Source organism: Protopterus annectens, chromosome 11.part0 (assembly GCF_019279795.1).
Source record: "Protopterus annectens isolate FY-2018-M chromosome 11.part0, PAN1.0, whole genome shotgun sequence".
Lineage (NCBI taxonomy): Eukaryota > Metazoa > Chordata > Ceratodontiformes > Protopteridae > Protopterus > Protopterus annectens.
In genome coordinates, this window is record NC_056745.1 from 1,345,764,952 (window position 1) to 1,345,787,896 (window position 22,945).

The 22,945-nt window shown below is 41.1% G+C and overlaps 1 protein-coding gene across 1 annotated transcript in view; it reads left to right on the plus strand.

Annotated features, from left to right (window-relative positions):
* LOC122815072 overlaps positions 1-22,945 on the plus strand; it is a 630,978-nt gene that overhangs the window by 468,805 nt on the left and 139,228 nt on the right. The window contains exon 4 of the mRNA XM_044087316.1: positions 1,313-1,414. Within this exon, the coding sequence (XP_043943251.1) occupies positions 1,313-1,414 (102 nt within the window). The remainder of the gene's footprint in view (positions 1-1,312; positions 1,415-22,945) is intronic.

Below are 22,945 nucleotides of genomic sequence, written 5' to 3' on the forward strand. Positions count from 1 at the left end.
GGAACATATTTTCTGGGAGTGTAATGAGTTGACAGACTTTAAATATTCTCTGCAGACTACTCTGTTAGGAGATACTGGGTGAGGAAATTGGCATAACTAAGGACATGATCTTTTTGATCTGTGACACAGAATTGGAATTTCCTAGGCATAGTAAGGCCTTGCTGAGTCTAATGGTGAATGCCAAAAAAGCAATTGCTAGAAAATGGAAATGAAAGTGTAAACCAGCTGTACCAGAAGTAGTGAATATACTAACACAGATAAAACAACTGGAAATGGGATCTTTTGAAAAGGGTAGGAGCAAATTGCATAGAAAAAATGGGAATTGTGGGAACAATACTTGCAGAGAAGAAATGAGATTTAAAGGTAGACAGGATTTGAATGACCCATGTGATGTCTGACTGACAATGACTGGATAGATTGTAAGTGATGTATAATGTTTGCAACTAAAATTGTCAATGTGGTTTGCGATGTATAATGTTTGCAAGTAAAATTATGCCAGTATGGTTTGTTTTCATTTATATAAATGTATGATTGCCTGTGTCATACGTGATAACATAATAAAGATGTTTCTTGTTTAAAAAAAGATGCTAAAAGTGAATAAAAACCTTTACCTAAAAAATAAAAAAGTTAGTTTTGATGCCAATCTAATGCAGAGGTAAATATAGTTGCACAGAGTTCCCCTTGAATGTGAATGACTGTTTTGTGTTAGTTTTCTAATTTAACCAAGTATAACTTTGGTTAAATATTTGCTTATTTGATTAACTTTGACATGTAAAGGTAGAGGGAAGCAGTAGTAGTACTGTTCCTTTAAGAAGGGTTCAATTTGTGTTCCAGGATGGTGGCAGTTCTAGTCTATGAAGATGTATGTACGGGAATTATCATTCTGGACCGTCAGTTGTTTGTTTACTTAATGCAGACTTTAAGAAGCAGTGGATGCCATAATACATACCTTAGTCACATTTCCATATGTTCTGAAATCATTAATGCTGTAGAAAATGATAAAAATGCAGATGTCCGATGAGTTTCACCACAAAATACTTTGGTGTAATTTTTGTCAAGTTCTGGAGGATGTGCAGGATTTTGGAGAGACCACCCCAGTCTTATAAAATTCAGAATTTTCTACAAAACTGTAAACTACAGGATTTGGACCTCTCCCACAGCATGTCTTGACAGAATTATTGCCAGTAGCTTCCTTAAAGTTCTGTAGCTATCATCCAAAAGAGAATATTTTGTGAAATGTAACTATTTTTTGTTATCTCTGCTACATGAAGTATTAATAATTTTCTTTTTTCCATTTTTCTTTTACTATTAGATATGGAGATACCACAAGATTCATGTGTTTCTTTAGTTATAACTGCTGTAAGTTTATCACTCGTACTGGGAGCAGTAGCAACAATAGCAATGCTGTTTACATGTAAGTAATGATTTACTGTCTGTATCTTTTCCTGTAGAGCTAACTAGACAATACCAAATATTATCTCATTAGCAAAAGTTTTCTGGGAAAAAAAAATGATGCAGTGGGTACATACTTTGGCGGGTGGGTGGGGGGCTTACATGCAGTCTTACAATGCTTCTTTACCACAGTGCAATTTAGAAATTGGATCACATTAGCTGGGAAGTCAGCTTGCCCTCTGCATCACATAACATTTCCACTGTTGAATTGTGTCTAAGCTGAACTAGGACTGTTTCTTCGAGTGCGTCTGTGTGTGACACAAAAACTAAACTAGGAATAGTAGCATCTCTGCATTTGCACTGATGAGTATTTTAAGTGTAGTTAATTTCTTACCACCATCAGACCTGATATGTTGCTATGAACTGTACAGCAGATTGTTACTCACTAATTTAAATATCTGGTTTGAATACTGCCTGCTGCTAAATTCCCACATGCTGTCATCTGTGCTGTCCTTGATTGAAGTCTAGTTGTGATTGAGTGTGATGATTTTAGGTCAGTTAAAGAACTCCTACAAGTTTAGGGTCAGAAAACTCAAAATTTACTTCACTTGGGGAGGAAGGCAACAGAGGAGAGTACAACATTTACCTCTGCATACCTTAAAAGTATTACTGGATGAATTTAAACTGTCCACTTTCTTTAAAAAAATGTGAGGAGCTGTAGCTTGTATAGCAGTGTTGATATAGGTTAAAGGCTAGAAGTGATGATTCTCTTACAGAAAATAGCCAGGTGGAACAGGCTGGCAGTGTAAATGAATGTGCTTGGATATGAGTCACAGGTATAGAAACAAATAGCACGGGATGAGTGAACATGTTTTCATCCGTGATTGTTAGGTATTGGATATGATACAGGTATGAACTGCTTGCAAAGTCAGATAGTCAGGGAGGACCTTAATATTCTTACCACTTGGCATCTTTATATGTTTGAATTTAAATTATTGCCACCTCTTGTGCTGCTTCTTTCTGGCACTATAGGGATGAGAATGTTACCCTTATTAAGCATGCTCTACATTTATAGTCTGAGTTATTTTTGATTCAAGGCTGTCAGAGTATTAATGCTTGTCATCTTCTCTAACACTAATGCTACTTCTTCCTTCCTGTTGTTTTTTGCACTTATACTGATAGTCAGAGAGAGAGGGTGTGTTACACAGATATCATTTCATAGGAATAATCATATGCAGCGTATTATAGGGTGCATAAGATACCTGGCCATACCTACCTTTTAGTAGACGTACTTAAGATCTTCATTCATCGTTCACTTAATCGTTTAATTAGATCTACACTAATGGCAAAAACAAATAAGGCCACTTCAATTTTTTGACCAGTATTGCCTGTTTCTTGTCTTTTTGTATTATAACAACAATTACTGTATCTGCATTCAGCCTGACAAGCAAATGTTTATTGCAAAACAGAGAAAAACAAAATTCTACATCTAACAGTCAATATTTGGTAGGATTTCCCTTATTCTTCAACATAGTCTTGATACGAGATGGCATGCTGTGAATCAGTGAGTTGCAGTACTCCGACGTGATCTCAATCATCCAAACGTATTTGATAGCATCTTTTAAATTCTTTTCTGAGGTTGGCCAATGTGCTGCTACTTTATTCTTTATGATATTCCAGCAATTTTTTATGACATTGAGATCTAGTGAATCTGATGGCCAGTTTGGAAGGAGCTGAATGTGGTTGTTGGGAAACCATTTCTTGACTGTCTTGGTAGTATGGCATGGAGCCGATCCTGCTGAAATATTGTTGTTCCAGAAATGCTCATGTGGAGTTTTACTTTTGAGTTCAGCACAGAAATATACTCCACAGCGTTCAATTGTCCACCTTTGTCGAATATGTGAATTCCACAACGCACATTCACTGAGATGGTTCCTTATACTATAATGGATGGATGATGTTTGACTGTCTTAATCATATACTTTCAATTCAGATGTTCACCAACAAAGATGTTTCATGTAATTGTTGTAGCCTGACACTCACACTTGCTGAAATGTGCTTTCATCAGTAAACAGCACTTGTTCTCACCACTCTGCAGACTTATCTTTCAAGGCATGACAAAACTTTATCCGATCTCGAAGCTGCTTCTTTGTCATCAGCAGTTTCTTAGCCAGCCTTCTTGCCACCAGATTAAAATCTTTTGCTAGAAGTTGTCTAACTGTTCTGGAACTGATAGTAATTCCCCGTTCTTTCGCCATATGAGCTGTTCGAACAGACGAAGTGTGAGGACTTAATGTAGCAATGCTCTTTAGACATCTGTCATCTCTGAGGGATGTTTTGCACTTGCGGTCACAGTTAGTACAATGTGTTGCACCACCCAAATAAATGGTATTTTATACTCCTCATAGCGAAATAGCCAAATGTTTAGCAATATCACATTGGGGGTAGCCTTTGGAGTGCAGTGCTATAACTTATCCCTTTATAAAGTTACTTAAATCATGCTCTCTACCCATTCGAACCAATAAAGATTATACATAAATTTATTAATTCTCATACAATTTTCGGTAAAAGTTTCTGCAAGCAAGCAAAACTGTTTAAACAAGAAACAAAGATACTGTAAACAATCAAAAAAGTGAATTATATATATATATATATATATATATATATATATATACATATATATACACGTAACGTAAAATTAACATATTGTGAACATTGCAGCCTATTTTGTTGAAAAACTATTGGTGGCCGTATTTTTTTGGCCACTACTGTAATACTGCTGATAAGTTAGGCACACATGGCTCACATGTCATGTTTAAAACTACAGATCTGGAACACAAGAAAGTTAGCTGACCTTTTCAGCATTGCATATGAAACAGAGGTTGTATTACAATCTGACCATGGACTTCAGCTTTGTGGTCTAGCATTGTAACCAGTTTGCCATATAGTTCACTTGATTGTTGACCTATGTCCTATGACTCGTGTTGTTGCATGTTACTTTTGAGTCCAAATGGAAACTAACTGTGCGTCATGACCGTGTGCTAGTACAGACAAGTACTATGGCAGTAGAACATTGTTTAAGAGACATCTGTGTTAACTTTGGGCAGAAACTATTTGCAGAATGTTGTATTTGTACTATTATACTTGCCAGCCATCTAGCTGTTTGTAATTCTAAAATGGAGCAGTTCAGAAATGAGTTAGTTGTGCATGGTTGTATGTCCGTTTTCTAAATTCCTTTTATCGATTTCAGGGTCACGGAAGTTGCAACCTATACTAGCAAACAGGGTGCAAGAGGCAGAAACCAGTTCCAGCTCTCTCTCTCTCACACACACACACACACACACACCAAGGCCAATTTAGTATTATCTGTTCAAGTGCCAGCATGTCTTTGGAATGTGAGAGGAAGCAAGAACCCATGAAAAACCCATGTGGACAAAACTACATATGATTCATGATTCCTGTACTGGTAATAGTTTTGTCAAGCTGTAGGTGCCAAAGGCTTGGTTGTAGAGGTCCAAAGGCACTTAAGAAAATAAGAAAAAATGCAACTTTTTAACTTCTTACATTACATGGCATGATAGTAGGACCATATTTGTGATACAGGCTGTATGTAATGTCATAGCTGAAATTTTAAGAATGATTTCACAGGCCAAATAATTTCTTGTTAGTATTGCACATTAATACATACAGAGGTTATCTTTATTCAAAATAGCATTTAATTACTGAATATTACAGACAACTTCCAGCTCATAAGGGAGGCCTTTCTAGAGACTGCAGTTGTTGTAGACCGATCACCCTCACAAGTACATTATGCAAGGTGGTGATAGAATCATCACGAACTTGCTGACACAGACATAAGAAGTGTCATTCCCCATGACCTGAGTGTGATTTTGTCAGAGGTAGATCTTGTATGCTTAACCTGATAGTTTCTGAGTGTGTGGCCACCACCCTGGATGAAGTTTTACCTCAGTAACCATTTGAAATATCAGGACATGGAATGCCATGGATAATGTTGTGGAGACTGAATGGCCAAAAATCCAGACTTACATGTACAAAGTCCATCATTGCCATTTCACAGAATATCTCCTTTTCTCTGAAGTGTGGAAGTTTAAAAATTGATATATATATATATATAAGTTTAGGGATCATGCAGGGGCACTTGCCCTACCCCTTGCAAAAAAGAAGTTTAATGGGGAAGAGCAATGTTCAGTATTTGCTCTTCTCCTGTTTCTTTTTTTCCCTGGACTTGTCTGGACTTCGCACTGGAATCCCAGCATTTAAATAGGGAGCCTGTATGTGTCCATGAAGCTTACCCGAAGTAGTCTAAAAGTCAGCACTGTACCTCATTTCAGAGTAAGCTATAAACTCGTCATGGATCTTTATAATTACTAGGGTCCATATTTAGTAAAATGGTTAAAACTTCAGTTCAGAATAGGAGAACTCCTGTCCTCACCACCCTATTACCAGTTAGTCCCTCTGAACTATACCTTTTTTGACATCTTTTTTCTCAGGTGTTAAAATTGACTCCAGTGTCTGTCTCTCCAAATAAGCAGATGATTGCAAACTCAGAAGCGTTGTCCTTAAACTCCACTGACATCACCTTCCTTCAAACAGCAGTTAACATTGCACTAGTGGTAAAGTAGAAATCACCTGACCTTCACTGCCAAAAATGTAGCTTTTTGGCATACCTCAGTTAGCTTTATACAGTATTGGTGAGCAGTGGCTAAAAGCTGGCAATGTAGTAAAAGACCAACAAAATCGTATGTAATTACCTTTTTTTTTTTTTTGTTACTTGTATAGCTGCTGCCATTCACAAAGCATACAGAGTTACCCACCTTTTCCTGTGTTGAGTTGAGAGTTGTGCCAGAAAAGCAATTGTCCTCCTTGATACGACTTTTGTCAGATCAGTTCTAAAATACTATATCTTATTTTGTAACATACCCGCTTGCTATAGTGTGCAGTTGGAGAAGGTGTAGAAGATACCTCACTGAGAGCTGAAGGGCTTCAAGGCTTGTCCTATTAAAAAAAAAATGCAGCACCTTTCTCTTGTCTGTATCTTATTGCCTTAGATAAGATTTGTGCCTGACCTATGAAGCATTAAAAGACCCATTACTGTTTCAAGTTCTGTACTTCGAAAACCCACTAGTGACTGAACACAAGATGGCACAGAGCCTTAATAACAATTAATATCAACTTCATATTTCAAAGACCTCCTCTTGTATGGAATAGACCCTCTCCGTTAAACACAGACCATCTATTCTTACTTTCAGGAGAACGGCATGATTACATGAGCGTCCACTATTTGCAGCATGGAATCCAGGGCATCAGGCTTCTTGATATCCAGTAGGCCTTGAGCTTGTTCACTACATGGTCTCTGGCTAAACTTAAGAGGTCAACTGTGCCTCATTATTTTTGGGGTTACTCAAAGTACATTGATACATTTACACACAAACATGGTTTTAAAACAGGCAGTCAAGAACACATTAGCTTTAATATTTTTTCCATGTATTCAATACTGTATCAGTGCAAGTTAGGTTTAGGTATGCATGATATATATATATATATATATATATATATATATATATATATATATATGAATCTAGGACTATTGAACGAAAGTTCAATAGTCCGAATCCACAATCACCGAACACACTTTAACGAAGGCGCTTTCACCGAAAAAGCGCTTTCGTTAAAGTGTGTTTAAAAAAAACATTACTTTTATGTTTTTGCAGGGGTGCAAGCCCCCCTGCACCCCCACACCCCTCCTACTTAAATATTCTCACTCTGAGGTCGCACTACAGTGGGGAAAAGTGAATTATCCCTTATTCCCCACTGTAGTGTGATCTCCGCAACAGGCATAATTACGCGAAAATGCCTTTCGGTGAAAAGCACTTTCGCGCAAGTATACCCACACCCCTCCTACTTAAATATTCTCACTCTGAGGTCGCAGTACAGTGGGGAAAAGGGAATTATCCCTTATTCCCCACTGTAGTGCGATCTCCGCAACAGGCATAATTATGCGAAAATGCCTTTCGGTGAAAAGCACTTTCGCGCAAGTATACCCGGCCAAATCTGTTTTGGGTTATGCTGCCGTTCGGTGATCCGTACGGATCCCATATATATATATATATATATATATATATATATATATATATATATATATATATATATATATATATATATATATATATATACATGGTACACAGTCTAGTGAATCAGCATGCATTGGAGGTTTTATTTTCATATATGTATTTGTTTATCTATTTCTGTCATTTATGTAGACACCAGTGAGCCTGTGCCTCTTTTTTAGAGGGTACCCAAAATTTTATTTGCAGTAATACTGCTAATATTGATTGGTATTTGACCGGACCACCAGTGAAATTTCTGTGTTTTTGCTAGCAAAGGGTATCCTTAAACTAATATGAGCAGCTGACTTTACTGTCCCTGTGAAAGTGAGTATACTGGAGTGTGTTTTGGAATAATGTCATTGGAAGATCAGAGTGCAGAAAATATATCAGAGCACATGAGTTATGAAAGTTGATTTGAAAAGCAAGGGTTCAGTTGTTGAAATTTAGCACATTGATCCTAGTGGTGAACAAAGGCAACAAAATGTTGCTTTGATGACTGGAAGGAGTGCTGATGCCATTGAGGAATGCCTGGGGCAGTGGCTGACCGTGAAAAACAATGTGGGTGATGAGATTCTTTTATTGTTTGGCGACTCTCAAGAAGTCTCATAGGGAGGCATGAATGTTGCTGAGGATAATGTGTCTAAATAGAGTGAGTCTGGGATGGCTGATTGGGTTCATATGCCAGAGTTGGAAGAGAGTCAGAGAGAGAGAGACCAGTGGTTTGCTGGACAACACACAAAGGCAAAGTTCACAACATATGGAATCAAGTGACGAAATGTACAGTAAATTTAGATAATGCAAATATGCACATCCATGTATAAATGATTTCAGAAGGCAGTTAGATTGATGTTAGCTTGCACAGCAGTACTTTCAAGGCACATATTTTCAAAATTATCCCAGAATATTGCCTTATAGACCAGGAAGTGGTCATCTTTATATAAGCTATAAGAAGAAGAATATAAATAAAGACCATTCCTGTAGCTTTTTTGAACAGTTCATGTTTTCCAGCTTTCTAACTCTCTGATTTTCTAGCTAGGAATCATACCTTTTTTGCATTCTTTTAAGTGGCTTTTTCAAAATCTACAAAAAGCTGTTTTACATTCAGATACAAGTCAATTTGTTCAGTTGTAAAGTGGTACAGTGATTTCCCTGGTGTGTATAGACATGCTCTTTAGAAGTAGATGAGCTGCAGAGTATGCTTTCCTAATTTAGGTAGATGCACACTCATCAGAGTTGAAATGGTTATACTGTTTTCCCTAGATCTTTAAGGATATTGTGTTTTTTTTTTCTCGACCATTTGTTTTGCAGTCAGAATTTAACCATTTTGGAAGAGCTTATGATGTTTTGCACATACTTACATTAAAGCTGAACTGACTAGTGCTGTACCAGGTGTGTACTTTTGTTGACCATTTAGTAGGATTTCTGTATCTTTTCATCATTGTGAACCTCCTTTTTCCCATTTTCACAATGGGCAAAATGTTGTGACCACTTTTTATGATTCGGTCACTATTCGCTATCTTTTATTGAAGTCATTGTATTGCCCAGTTTGCAATAATCAGTATATTTGGCCATTTCCAACTTTTACATCTAAAAGTAGTCCAATCTGAAGTGTCCCACTTCAGACCCCCTATGGTATACCACTGGTAACTTTTCTTGGAATTAGACATATAAACCCTACCGTGGCTTGTTGTGTCCTGTGTATCCAGTGATTTCCATCATTAAGATCACTGTTGCAGTATCCTAAGTAGTATGGTTATATCCCACCATATCCTACCAGGGATATGACCAGCTGGCTAGTCTTCAAAGCTGTAGGATTCCTTCCACATGTCCTAACCACTTCTGGGCTCAAGGGGAGCCGCAGAAAAGCAGTGGCTTAGATGTGAAACCATTTTGAAATATGCTCCCCTAGCTGGCATTATGGGACCTATGATCATCTAGCCTGCTCCTTCAAAACTGAGCAGATAAGTTCCCTTCTGGTGAAAATTTTCCTCTCTAGTTTTTTTGAAGAAAATGTATCTTTTTCTTGAGAAAAAAAAATTATGACGAGAACTGTAATTTTTTTGGACAGTCACAAAAAAAAAATCTATCTGCAGGCATTTTTTTTTTTTTTTTTTTTGTGGAAGAATGCTTGCGAAAAAAATAGTGTAAAAAGTTATAGAACTTTACTTCTACTTTCTTTTTACTGTATATATTTTTACAGGAACTAGGAATTTTTGGTTTTGGGGGTTATTTTTTTTCTTTTATACAGTGAATTTACTGTCAAGCAGTTTACCAACTCTTCCAGCCTCCGCTATCTGCTTCTCAGGGTCTTTCCCACTTACCACAAAGCTTGAGTTGGGCTCTTCAGTTGTCTTTCCATGTCACTGTTGCAGTATTCTGTACAAAAGGGATCTCCTGGCAAGGATAGCCCAGTGTTTGTCCAGTATACCAACTGCTTTTGATCTTGGTGTGTGTCACACTTATGCTTCCTGCATAAGTGTAGGGCAGAAAGGTGGCATACGGATGCAAACACTCAAAACATCTTTGCCGCCATTCTGAACACCATTATTGAATGTCGGTCTGAATTCTCTTCTGCTGTGCTGGTTACAAAGCCATCTTCAGACAAGTGCTCTATTGCAGTATCTTCTCTGCCTTTTTCAGTTTTGTACTATACTTGTGTTCATGACATCCAAGAAGAGAAAATGTCAGTGTGAAAGGCAAATTCCACAAAGGCCATCACAATCAGTGTCTTTTTTGCTTAAGTGCTTCCCACAACCATATGCAGTGCTATATCTGTCAAGCATTTGTCCCCAAAACTATGCAGTCACTTATCTTTTTTTATCCATATACTTTGAGAACCAACAAATTAAACTGTTGGTTCAGGATGCTATGGCAGAATCCTCCCGTCCTGAGGGTCACCTGTCTGCAAAGAAGGCAGTCAAAAAGACTAGGCCTGGATTTGGCTGCTTTCCAGTATTCCTCGGACATCTCTGTAGAAACTAGTGAAAGCCCTGAAGAGTGTGTGGTGCTTGCCTCAGATTTCTCTGCCACAACCCAGTTGGAGGCCAGCATGAATCCAAATTCTTGCATGTCCTCAAAGGCTTTTTCAGTGTCTGTTCCAGACATTGACAGATTACTTCCAAGGGACAGAGGGTGATTTCTCAGAGTATAGTGAGAGAAAAAATTTCTACAAGGATTTTTGAATTCCACCAAGGGTTTGAACCACCAAGAGTCCTTAGGGTGGACATCCCGATCAAGACAAAGCTGAAAAATAAATGTATTACCTTGGTTGCTAATTATCTCTAAAGTGAATGGCAGGATTTTACTTGGGGGGGGGGGGGTTCTGTTTAATGCTTTGATGGCATTGAAGCCTCTTCAAGGGTTGTCAGTCCCTGCTCCTACCTGATATTCCACTCTTGTTAAGAGGCCTAGGGAATTGGATTCCTCCACTTTGGACTTGGATTCTGGGGAGGAATCCCTTGCTTACTCCTCTCAAATTCCTTCTGCTCTGGAGCCCAGACTCCCCCTTGGAAGACTTAATCACTGGGGATACTATTGCGCATATGATGGAGTTCTTTAAATGGGATTGCTCCCAGGTCTCAAACATTCAAAAAAGGTATTATGAGCTGTTACAGATGGAGTCTCTTATGTCATCTGCTGTTACTTCTGTTTTTGCAGCCCTTTGGACAGTTTTTCTGCTGCTTTTGTAGCTCCTGATTCCCAGCCCCCAGTTTTTAAGAAACATGATAGGTTCTACAGCGTGCCTGAGGATTGCAAATGTTTGTATAACTCCCTTCTGCTGATCCCTCCATGGTTTCAGTTTCCACGGATAAGCTTTCTAAACTTTTGACATCATCTAAGCTCCTTCCTTTAGATAAGGACAATCAAGCTATGGAAATGTTGGGTAAAAAGGCATAGACTGCTGTCACATTGTCTTTTAGGGCTGTTAATTACCAAACCCACATGGCTGGGTATGTTTTGGTCTGTTATGTTTCTCAGGTAGCTAAGGTCATGTCAGACCTTTCTTTTTTTGATGAGAAAGCTTCAACTTTTCCTTACTTACGTCCACTTCCCAGGTTGCCCATCACTCCATAAAATACAGCTATGATGCAGCTGATGCTTCTTCAGGGCTGCTGCTTCTGGTTCTGTGATGAGACATTATTTTTGGCTGTCTCCATTAGACAACTGGCCTCCTCTTCCCCTTGGCTAGGTCCCATTGTCTCTCTGCCTTTCTCTGTCTCTTCCAAATTGGCATCAGATCACCTCAGACTCTTAGGTGCTATCTATCATTTGTTAGGTGTATTTCATGATTTGGTAATCCCTTCCCCCCCCTTTTTAGGCATTCCGTAACCTCCTCTAGAATAGCTTCCTCATTTCTCAGAGGTTTTGCAGTCACTTTTGAATCAGTGCACCTTTCAGCCTGTTCCACCCACCCAAGTAGGAAGGGGGTTTTATTCCAGAATGTTTTTGGGTCCTCGGAAGGAGGGCACGTGGAGACTATTTCTGAATCTTTCTCTGCTTAACCCCTTTATAAGGTCCCTTTTTTCTGAATACTGTCTCTTCAGACCTTGTTTTCTCCTATTCCCAAGGCCGTCTTGCTTTCTCTAGACCTCAAGGATGCATACCTTCACATCCCCGTTCACCCTCTGTTCTGGAAAGTTTTACATTTCTGTGTTTCTTCTCATTTTCAATTCTCTGCTTTGTTCTTTGGCCTTTCTATTGCCCCAGTGGTATTCAGGAAATGCTTCATTCCCATCTTTGCTTTTTGCAGACTTCAAGTGATACAGATTCTGAATGAGCTGCTCATTTAGGCTCCTTCCTTCAGCAGGATCTCCACTTTACAACTTGTCTTTTACAAAGTCTGGGGCTCACCAAAATTCTCAAGAAATTATTTTTTACCCCCTGTCAGGATCATGTATTTCTATGGCTCAGGCTTCAGACTTTTCCCATGTTGGCTTCTCTTCCTGCTCCCAAGGTTTTGTCTCTGACACTCTTTTTCAGTCTGTCCTTCCTCTTTCATGGCCAGGGAGTTTATCAGGGCTCGGGGGTTTATGGCCTCCAATATTCCCATGCTTCCTCTCACCAGGCTCCATATGAGGAGGCTACAGTGGTATCCCATATCAGTGTGGCTTCAACATTGCCACCCTGTGGAGTTTCCTGTTCCTTTATTTCCTTGTGTTATACATGAGCTTCAGTGATAGATGCAATAACTCTTTCTCAATCCTGAGCTACCCTTTCAGGCTCCAGTTCCTTCTCATGAACTGTTAACGGACACGGGAGGACTTCTTGAGCCCCTGTAAAGCTTCAGGGTCTCTGGCCCCCTCATCTGAGGTCAGATCATATTAGCATAAAAGAGGTGAAAGCTCTGCTTCTTTCTGTGTAAGCTTTTCATTCCCTTTTCCACCCCAGCCCCCTTAAAGCCTTCACAGACAATACCACCATGATGTGGTACAGCAACAAGTGTGGGGTGGGAGATACTAGGTCCTTTCACTTTTGCAGATTAGCTCTTCAGGCATGGGATCTAGATATCAAGTATCAAGTGACAAGGCAGTTGTCATTCTTTCAGAGCACAGTCAACATAGGCTCATGAATGGATACTTCACAGAGATGTGTTTCTGGACATAGTTTATTTGTGGGGTATTCCTTGGGTAGATCTTTTTGCTTCCCTTCTGAACAGATAATTTCTTCTATTCTCTGCAAGAGTCCGAAGTCCTCTGACTTGGAAAGTGGATGTCCTGTCTTTTCCTTAGAAGGGAATGTTTCTGTATACCCCCTTTTCCTCTCTTGCCATGAGTTCTGCACAAGATTAGGCAGGACTTTCTTAAAAGCATCATTCTCGTAACTCCCTTTTCACCTAGACAGCAATGGTTGCCCCCTCTACCACTTGGCTAGGGGCACTAACCACAAGTTATCTTACTGTGTCGATCTTCTCATACAAAACAAGGAATGTCTTATGCATCCTCACCTGTCCAATCATCAGATGACACTGTGGGAGTTAGGATTTTGATTCCTTTTGGCAGCTCTTTTCTGACGTCGTGCTCTGGGTTCTGCAGGAAGCCAGGAAACTCAGTACTAGAAAATCATATATGTCTAAATGGGAAAGATTTTCTCTCTGGTGCCTATCTTGCCATCAGGATCCCCTCCCTGTTGGGGTTTCTCTAGTTCTCGATTATTTGTGTAATCTGTTTCATGCTGGGTTGGCATATTCTTCAGTTAAACCTTACCTGTCCACAATCTCTGCTTGTCTGACTTTGAATTATCCTTTGGCCTCTTAGTTTGAGATCAAGCAAATTTTTAAAGCTGTCCTTTATATCAGGCCTCCCAGAAAGCCTATTCCACCTTCTTGTGACCTCAGTTTTGTACTTGGAAAAATTGCCTCAGGCTTCTTTTAAACTTGCCAGTTGAACTTCCTTACAACATTGTACTTTGAAGACTGTTCTTCTGTTGGCTCTTACTTTCCTCTTGCCTCCCTTCTACATTCTTAGATAGGTCTCATCTTTCAAGACCACTGTCAAGAGCATCTTCCATTCATTCGTCCAGACGTCTGACCATAGTTGATGTGGACAGGATGATAAGGAAGTTCCTCTTAACACAAATTCAAATGAGGGTTCTTCTGGCTCTGACCCCATCAGGTCCGGAGACCTTTGTTAGTACTATTCCAGCAATACTAGCTCCTTCTCCAGTCTGACCATTGATTTTGGCGCAGTTGGATCTGAATATTTCAGAGTTGTCCATGTCAGATCTGAAGATCATAGTATCTTCAACTCTGGTGTATCTGAGTAGACTGATGCCAAGAACTCTGGAGACGATTGACTTTCGGAGCTGGGTCTAGGGTGTTGGAATCGACTCCAAAGTTGTTGGAGCCATATGTACTCCTCGCAGCTTCGCAGTTAGATAGGTCCTCAGTTCTGACTTCTCCTTAAGTAGTCTGCCTTCGGGGTGAAGGGAGCCTACAGTCCAGTAAGCATGTTTTCTCAGAACCATAGGTTTCTTTCTCTCTGAGGCATTCTGCTTTTGAAATAGTGAACAGAGCTTTCTCTTTTCCCACCATCTGGACATGTCCAACCTCCTTGTCTCTGTGTTTAGAGCCTCAGCCTCCTGTGCCATGGGAACAGCCAGCCCAGATAAGTCACCAGGATACCCAGCAAGATATATTAATTTCCTCTGAAACTTCTCTGGAGCATCCCACTGAAGAAGATGCCAGGAAGAAAGGGTGCAAGAGGAGGCACTTGGACTCTCTACAAGAGTCTGTCACAGACAATACCAATTTTGATGAGGGGGAAGGGTCCCCAAGATCATCACCTCATGACATCTCCTTTGGAAGACATTCTAGAACTTCTAATGCAAAGGGATGGTTGATCTACTGACAACCCTTCCCAAGAAGAGTCTGTATTCCTGGAGACTTTTGGAGATGGGCCTTCTACCTTCTGGGAGACCCCGCTGATGAGCTCATTGATTTGATCTCTCAACAGGTGTGGAAGGAACCTGACACCAGTGAACTGATCCCCAAGAAAACATATAGGATCCTGGCACCACTGAAGGACAGAGAGATGTTCTTCGTCTTCCATTGCTGCAGTCCTGACTATTGGGTATAGTCCGCGTCCCAGTCGGCCCGAATACCAGAGTATAAGGCTGACGTCGGTCATGGCGCCTTAGACTGACGTCAGTACGTCAGGGTACTAATGCGCATGACCGACGTCATTTCCTCAGTCTTTTTTGCCGCATGGTCCGATGCAGAAGCAATTTTGCGAGTGCAGGTTGGCGTTCTGAGATTTTCCGAAACCGGAGTTTCAGACCGAAACAGAGTTGGCTAAGTAACCCCGTTGGGGAACATTTTGGTTTTTTCTTGCCTCAGTATTTAACCGGATGTCAGAAAAAGTGAATAACTGTATTTCTTGTGGGAAGCAGATACCACATAGGGAACAGGAGTTTGATAGTTTTGAACAGTGTTCACAGGCTTCAGAGTCTTCTGTGGAAGACTTGCAAGACTTTCCTACTTATTCTGATTCTGATGTGGATGATTCCACTCCTACAGCTTCTCCTCCTGAGGATTTTTCATTTTCAGAGACTCTTCACTCCATGAGGGAGCACTTTAAATGGGAAGGCCAGGATTACTCTGATTCCAGGAAAAGGCTTAGGGAATTCTTGTTTTTACCCCAGCATAGGCCCTTAGCTATTCCTCCTGTGTTGAATGTGGTGGAGGATGTTTTGCAGGGCTTCCCTGAACCCTGACTCCTTGCCTCCTGCTCCTGTTAAGCCTGATAGGTATTATAGGGTGCCCAAGCTCATAAGTATTTGTTTAAGAGTCCTAGGGCGGACCCAGAAACTGTTTGTCAGGGGCCTAAAGGTGTTAAAGCTTCTGTGGTTAAAATCCTGTACCCTCTGATAAAGAGGCAAGGGCTTTGGATAGGTGGGGTAAGAAAGTATATACTTCTTCCACTCTAGCCATGAGGGCGTTGAATTGTCAGTTTCATATGCTGAAATATCAGAATTATCTCCTTTCACAATTGAAATCTAAGGTGGATGCTTTGGCGGAAGGTATTGAGTGTAAAGAATTGCTGGATTTGGTTCATGTGTCTGAACAAGTGGGTAAGCATTCTTTGCAGTGTGGTTTTGATGCTGTTCAGGCCTCCTCGAGGGTGGCTGCTACTAGTTCTGTTCTTCGCAGACATGCCTGGTTGAAGGATCAGAATTTAGCTGAGCATGTTAAGACCAGGATTTTGGATGCTCCTTTACAGTCTGATGTGTTGTTTGGACCGCCTGTGGAAGCAGTTTTAAAGAAAATGGAGGACAAAGCTAAGTCTATGCAGACTGTTAAAGATTTTGCAGGTGCAGCCTCCAAGTTTAGTAGAAATTGGCCTGCTAAGGGGTGGACATATCCTGCTTATGGTTCCCAGTCTAGGGGTAGGTCTAGACGTGGTAGGGGCAGGGCTCAAGGTTCGTTTAGGCCTAGATCAGACAGTTCACCTGCTCAGACTTCTGGTGAGGGCAGGGGTCAGTCCTTTCGTAAGCAGACCCAATGACCTGCCTTTTCAGCTGCCAGTGGATTCTCGCCTGGCAGCTCCTTTGGGAGGAAGACTGTCTCTTTTCAAAGAAAATTGGGATTTAGTCACTCAAGACAGATGGGTGCTGGATATCATTCATCACGGTTACAGATTTTATTTCCACACACTGCCCCCTTTCAAAGGCATGCCAGATGTTCCTCCTCCACAAAGAAAAGAGGCTCACAAGCAAATTTCTCAGTTACTCCAGATAGGGGCCATTCAGCCAGTCCCTGTATCAGAAAGGGGCTTTGGATTTTATTCTCGCCTGTTCCTAGTACCAAAGAAGGGGAACACGTGGAGACCAATTTTGGATTTATCTATCCTCAACACTTATCTGGACATTCCCAAGTTCAAGATGTTGACGTTACAACAACTGTTACCTCTGCTGGGCAAAGATCACTGGATGGTAACTTTGGATCTCAAGGAAGCTTACCTTCATGTGCCTATAAGGCTAGGTTGCAGAAAGTATCTGCGGTTTCGAACTGGAGATTTTCATTATCAGTTCTCTGCATTGCCCTTTGGCTTATCTACTGCGCCCAGAGTATTCACAAAGGTTCTGGCTCCAGTGATAGCTTACTTCAGGCTTCAAGGCATTCAAATCTATCCTTACTTGGACGACTGCCTGATTCTGGCTCAAGAAAAGGAAGACCTTCTACAGCATCTGGAATATGTCATAGCAGTGCTAAGATGCCTGGGGTATTCTGTGAACGAAATAAAGTCCAGTCTAGTACCCTCTCAAGACATGTGCTTTCTGGGTGTGAGACTGAATACAGCAGCCCAGATGGCCTTTTTAACCCCGGACAAACAAAAGAGTCTGTCACTTTACTTCCATCAACTATCTCATCAGTCCGTGCTGACTGCAAGGACAGTCCTTCAAGCATTAGGGTTCATGGCATCTTGTATTCTAGTGCTTCCCAATGCCAAACTGCATATGAGGAAGCTGCAATGGTATCTCAAAATGTATGGACACAGCACTGCCAGGATTTGGACACTGTCATTCAAATAATACCTTGCCTTCAAAAGGAATTCTTGTGGTGGGCTCAGGAATGTCACCTAAACAAGGGACTCTCTGTGACCCGGCCAGAGGCGAGTCAGATTTTAACGACAGATGCCTCGGACACTGCTTGGGAGCTCATCTAAATGGAAAGTGGATACAAGACAAGTGGCCTGCCAGACTACAGCATCTACATATCAACATGAAGGAGATGTTAGCAGTCCAGTTTGCATTGATGGCTTTCAAGGAGTTACTTCTTCCAGGGCAGGTGTTGATTCTAACAGACAACACAACTGTCATGTGGTACATCAACAAGCAAGGGGAACACATTCTTATCCTCTATGCAGGCAAGCAATGATTTTATGGGAGACTGCGTTAAGCCTGCAACTAACTCTTCAGGCAAGGTTTCTGCCAGGAGCACAGAACTCCTAGCAGATGTGTTAAGCAGACAAATCATGGATCCCCACGAGTGGAAACTGGATCTTCATGTATTTCAGGAATTGACAGTGTCATGGGGAACTCCAGACATAGATCTGTTCGCTTCTCCACTAAACCACCAGCTGCCAAAGTATTGCACAAAGGGGTTTCATCACACAGCTTGGAAAGTGGATGCTCTGTCTTTCAGTTGGAAAAACCTTCATGTCTATGCCTTTCCACCTCTGCCTCTTCTTCCAAAGGTATTATTAAAGGTCAGACAAGACAGGCCAAGGATGATTTTGATAGCTCCAGATTGGCCTCGCAACACTGGTATCCACTACTACGGAGTCTGGTAAGGAAGCCTCCATGGCCTTTACCTCTGATTCCTCATCTGTTATCTCAAAAGGATGGTCATCTGCTCAATGTCAAGCTTCACTCTCTTCATCTAACAGCCTGGCATATTCTCTCTTGAAGCACAGCAGGTCTCAACTTCCTCAGCAAGTTTTAAATGTGATTATGGAAGCTAGAAGACCTAGTACAAGGAAGGTGTACGCAGACAAATGGAAGAGATTTTTATTTTGGAGTACAGCAAAGAACTTGGAGATTTCTGAGCCTAATTTGAGTGTGGCTCTTCAATATCTTACTGAGTTATTGGACAAAGGTTTGTCCTTCTCTTCCATTAAGATTCATGCTGCAGCAATTTCAGCTCATTATGATTGTGACCCACCTTTGTTTTCGCATCCTTTGTTCAAGCAGTTTCTTAGAGGGGCAAAGAATATAAGACCCCACGTAGAGCTCCTACTCCTGCTTGGGATCTCAATTTTGTGTTGGAAAAACTTACTCTACAACCTTTTGAGCCTGCGGCTACTGCTGAGTTGAAATACTTGTCATGGAAGACTGCTTTTCTGTTGGCCATTACTTCTGCAAGAAGGGTGTCTGAGTTGCAGGCCCTTATGGCAGTAGAGCCTTTTGATTTTCCATAAGGATAGGGTATCATTACGTACTAATCCTTCCTTTATGCCTAAGGTGGTTTCTAGTGTGGCTTTAAACCAAACTATTCATTTGCCTACTTTTTATGCAGATCCCCAAAATAAAGGGGAAAAGATTTTGCACACTTTAGATGTACACAGGCAATTGAGATATTATTTAAGCAGGACTAAGGATTTTAGGCAGTCTCAGCAGTTGTTTGTTTCTTTTGCCTTGAGTTCACAGGGCAAGCCTGTGTCAAAACAAACTATTTCCGGTGGATTGGCTTTTGCATTGCATTTTGTTATTCCCATCATGGCAAGGAGATTCCAGCTGGGATTAGGCCTCATTCCACTAGGGCTACTGCCACTTCTACAGCATTTCTAAGGGGGGTGGCAACTAAGGATATTTTGGAAGCAGCTACTTGGAGTTCAGTGCATACTTTCTCTAAGCATTATCATCTTCCTATCTACTCTAAGTCTAGGGCTGGTTTTGCCACTGCTGTTTTGCAAGGCATGTTATCAGCTCCTGCTTCCTTATAATTTGCCAGCCTCCCTTTCCTCTGCTTTGGGATTCTACCCAATAGTCAGGACTGCAGCAATGGAAGACGAAGAACATAGTACAGTTTTGTACCTACCATAAATGTAGATGTTCGAGGATTCCATTGCTGCAGTCCAATTTACCCTCCCTCCTTCCCTCTGTGTTTAGGGGTGGTTGTGTAGGTGAGTTGACATGCTTACATTTTTGTATATATTGTTGTATATATCTTGTACATGTTTTTGGTGCAGGTTGTTTTGGGACTTGTCTTTTTGGGTCTTCTGACATCTGGGGCAAGAAAAGACTGAGGAAATGACGTCGGTCATGCGCATTAGTACCCTGACGTACTGACGTCAGTCTAAGGCGCCATGACCGACGTCAGCCTTATACTCTGGTATTCGGGCCGACTGGGACGCGGACTATACCCAATAGTCAGGACTGCAGCAATGGAATCCTCGAACATCTACATTTATGGTAGGTACAAAACTGTACTTTTTGGAGCAAGAAAGTACCAGTTGATGTCATGGTCATAGCAGCAGCCACAAAGAAGGAACTAGCAGAACAGAGTTCCTCTGTCCACTCCCATAACAGGGAGTCTAGAGCACTGGACAGATTCAGGAAGTGTGTCTGTGCTTCAGCAACCTTTGCCCTTCGGTTGCTGAACTACTTGTCACACATCACAAGATTCCAGAGGGGATTTGATTAAGGAACTTACCATATCTCTCACAGGGACTATTTCTTCTGAGAGAGAGAACACTGTTGTCTCACAGTTGGCTGCTCTCCAATCCATTTCAAACTTGTTCATGAGACTTATTTCTCACGCAGCTGAAGGTACCTCATGGGTGGCAGGTTCAGGCATTTCCATTAGGAGACATACTTAGATGTGCTTCTGTGATTTTACATAGTTCTTCAAATCTTCCTTTGTCAGTGCTCTGTTTGATGGAAGGTCTTTATTTGGCCCCAAAGTAAAAGACGCACACTGCAGGTGTGTGCAGGAAGGCAAAACCCTGCCTGCTGTGGGCGTATGTTTTTCAACCCCTCAAAGGACCTTTTCTAGGAACCAACAAGGTGGATGAAAAATGTGGTTCAGAAAGCCCCAGGATCCCTTCTATGATCCACATGAAGGTAGTTCCCCCAGGGGCAGCGGGGGAATTTCTAATGGAAGATGCCATCCATATGGCAGAGGTGGTCCACAGAACCAGGGATCTAGAGATACCTTCTCTGACAGATCTGCCAGCATTCCTGAAAGACTATCCATTTCTGGAGGGAGTCAGGGGTCATTTATCCCTGCACCAGAGATCCTGGCTAGAGATTACAAAAGATTCATGGGTGTAGAGGATTATTTCCACAGGTTATATAATGCCCTTTTCCCTACCACCCCATTTGACAGTAAACAAAATCCCTGATGTTCCACCCAGTCAGAGGGAAGAAGCAGCACTAGAAGTGAACAAGCTGCTAGAACAAATCAGTCATCCAAGAAGTCCCCCCAAAACAGAGAGAATCCGAAATTTACTCAAGATTATTTTTATTGCCAAAGAAAACAGAGTACTGGAGACCAATTTTGGATCTCAGCAATCTGAGCAAGTCAGTTTAGTACACCAAGGTCCGGATGGTCATGGTTCTGCCCATTCTGCCCAAGGAGGACTGGATGTGTTCAGTAGAACTTCAGGATGCATGCTATCATATCAAAATGGACAGATGATCCAGGAGATATCTTTGCTTCCTTCTGGGAGCCAGTCATTGCCAATTCACAGCTCTGCCCTTTGGTCTCACAACAGCCCCCAGAGTGTTCACCAAGTGTATGACAGTTGTAGCGGCTCACTTGAGGCTACAGGGATTCCAGGTGTTTCCATATTTGGATGACTGGCTCCTAACCAGTCTGACCAGGCATCATCTGATCAAAGCATGAGACTGTGCACTCCAGTTATGCTCTTACCTGCTGGTAATTACCAACAGTCGCAAGAAATCTCAGTTTGAGCCAACTCAGATATTGGAGTTCATCAGCGCCTTGTTCAGTATGGTATCTATGACAGCCTCTCCCCTCTGTCAAGGACTCAAACCATTCTATTCCGTGTAAAAAAGATCATTCAGAGACATCCTTCCATGTCACTGTTGTAGTATTCTTTGCAATAGGGATCCCCTGCCAAGGGTTGCCCGACATCCGGCCAGTAAAACCAAACAAAGCCCTAAGGATGTAATGGGTATGCTGTACATCACATGCATGCTGCCACAGATGGCATAGGACATAGAGAAGATATCCAGACCTACCATCCTTAGAAGTTCTTTGCCGCCAGTCCAAACACCATCTTTGATCATTGGTCTGAATGCCCATACATCTGCTGGTTACCTACTCTCTTCAGATAAGTGTCCTGTTGGGGATTTTGTTTTTTTTATCTTATTTTGCTTTGTTCTGGTTGTTAGTTTCATGTCATCCAGAAAGGGGAAATGCCAGTGTGGGAGATTCCTCATGAAGACCTGGCTTTTCTCCTCTGAGTTGGCATAATGTTAATGTCCTTACCTCAAAGACACAAGGTACAGGGTTTGATTCTGACCATGAGTTATTGACTAGGTTTAAAATGGCCCTTTAGGGCAGTTAGCCTAGTATTTGCCTATAACATTTCTATGAAAATGAGCAGTGTTTGTTTTGTTTAGGCATTTCCCACTACCATACATCTTGTGAGATTTGTCAAGCTTTCATCATTAAGACATTATATAGTTGACTTTCTTCCATTGCAGTTTATTTAGGGAACCAGTGTGTGAGAGTTGAAATATTCTGTATTCAGTAATGAACAGGATAACAATGGCTTTCAGTGGATTTTTCTGAAAATGTAAAATAAATATTCTGCTTTTCAGTGTAGTACAAAGTGCACTTAGTTTAAACTCTTGGCAAAAGCAGGCATTCATTAGCTAGGCATTCATTATTAGAAGTCAGAAGTAAAATATTTTATCTTTTATAAACTATGCAGTTTGTGAAATTGTCTATCTACAAGCAGGTCAAGATGAATTCTTGTATGCAGCTGTGTTTCGTCAACAGTTCGTGCAAGATAAGAGCAAAGCCAATGAGTTATTCTTCAGGAACAGAATGTGTGAGATATGGAAAACAAACAGTCAGCAGACCAGCATCAAAAGAAAGACTTATTATTCTGGCAAATTCTCTAAACTGCTGATGCAGACAGGAAAGAGACTATAAAGATTGGAATTCTTCTTTTGTATGAGAGACATTGATTCTTACAGTTTGATGCTGTAAGCTGAAGTATGGTTTTATTACATGTGTATCTTCCATTGTTAAACTAAATGTCTACTTCGTATGCAGTAAAGGAATGTCTTTATCAGATGAACCGTCTCAGTTGTTTTCATTGAGTAAAGGTGCAGACTACCTTTTCGTGTAGTAACATAAATTTTACACAGTGACTTAAACTGTTGGTTAAAGACAGTATGGAAGGATCTTCCTGGCCCAAGGGTCAGCTGTCTGCAAAGAAAGAGACCAA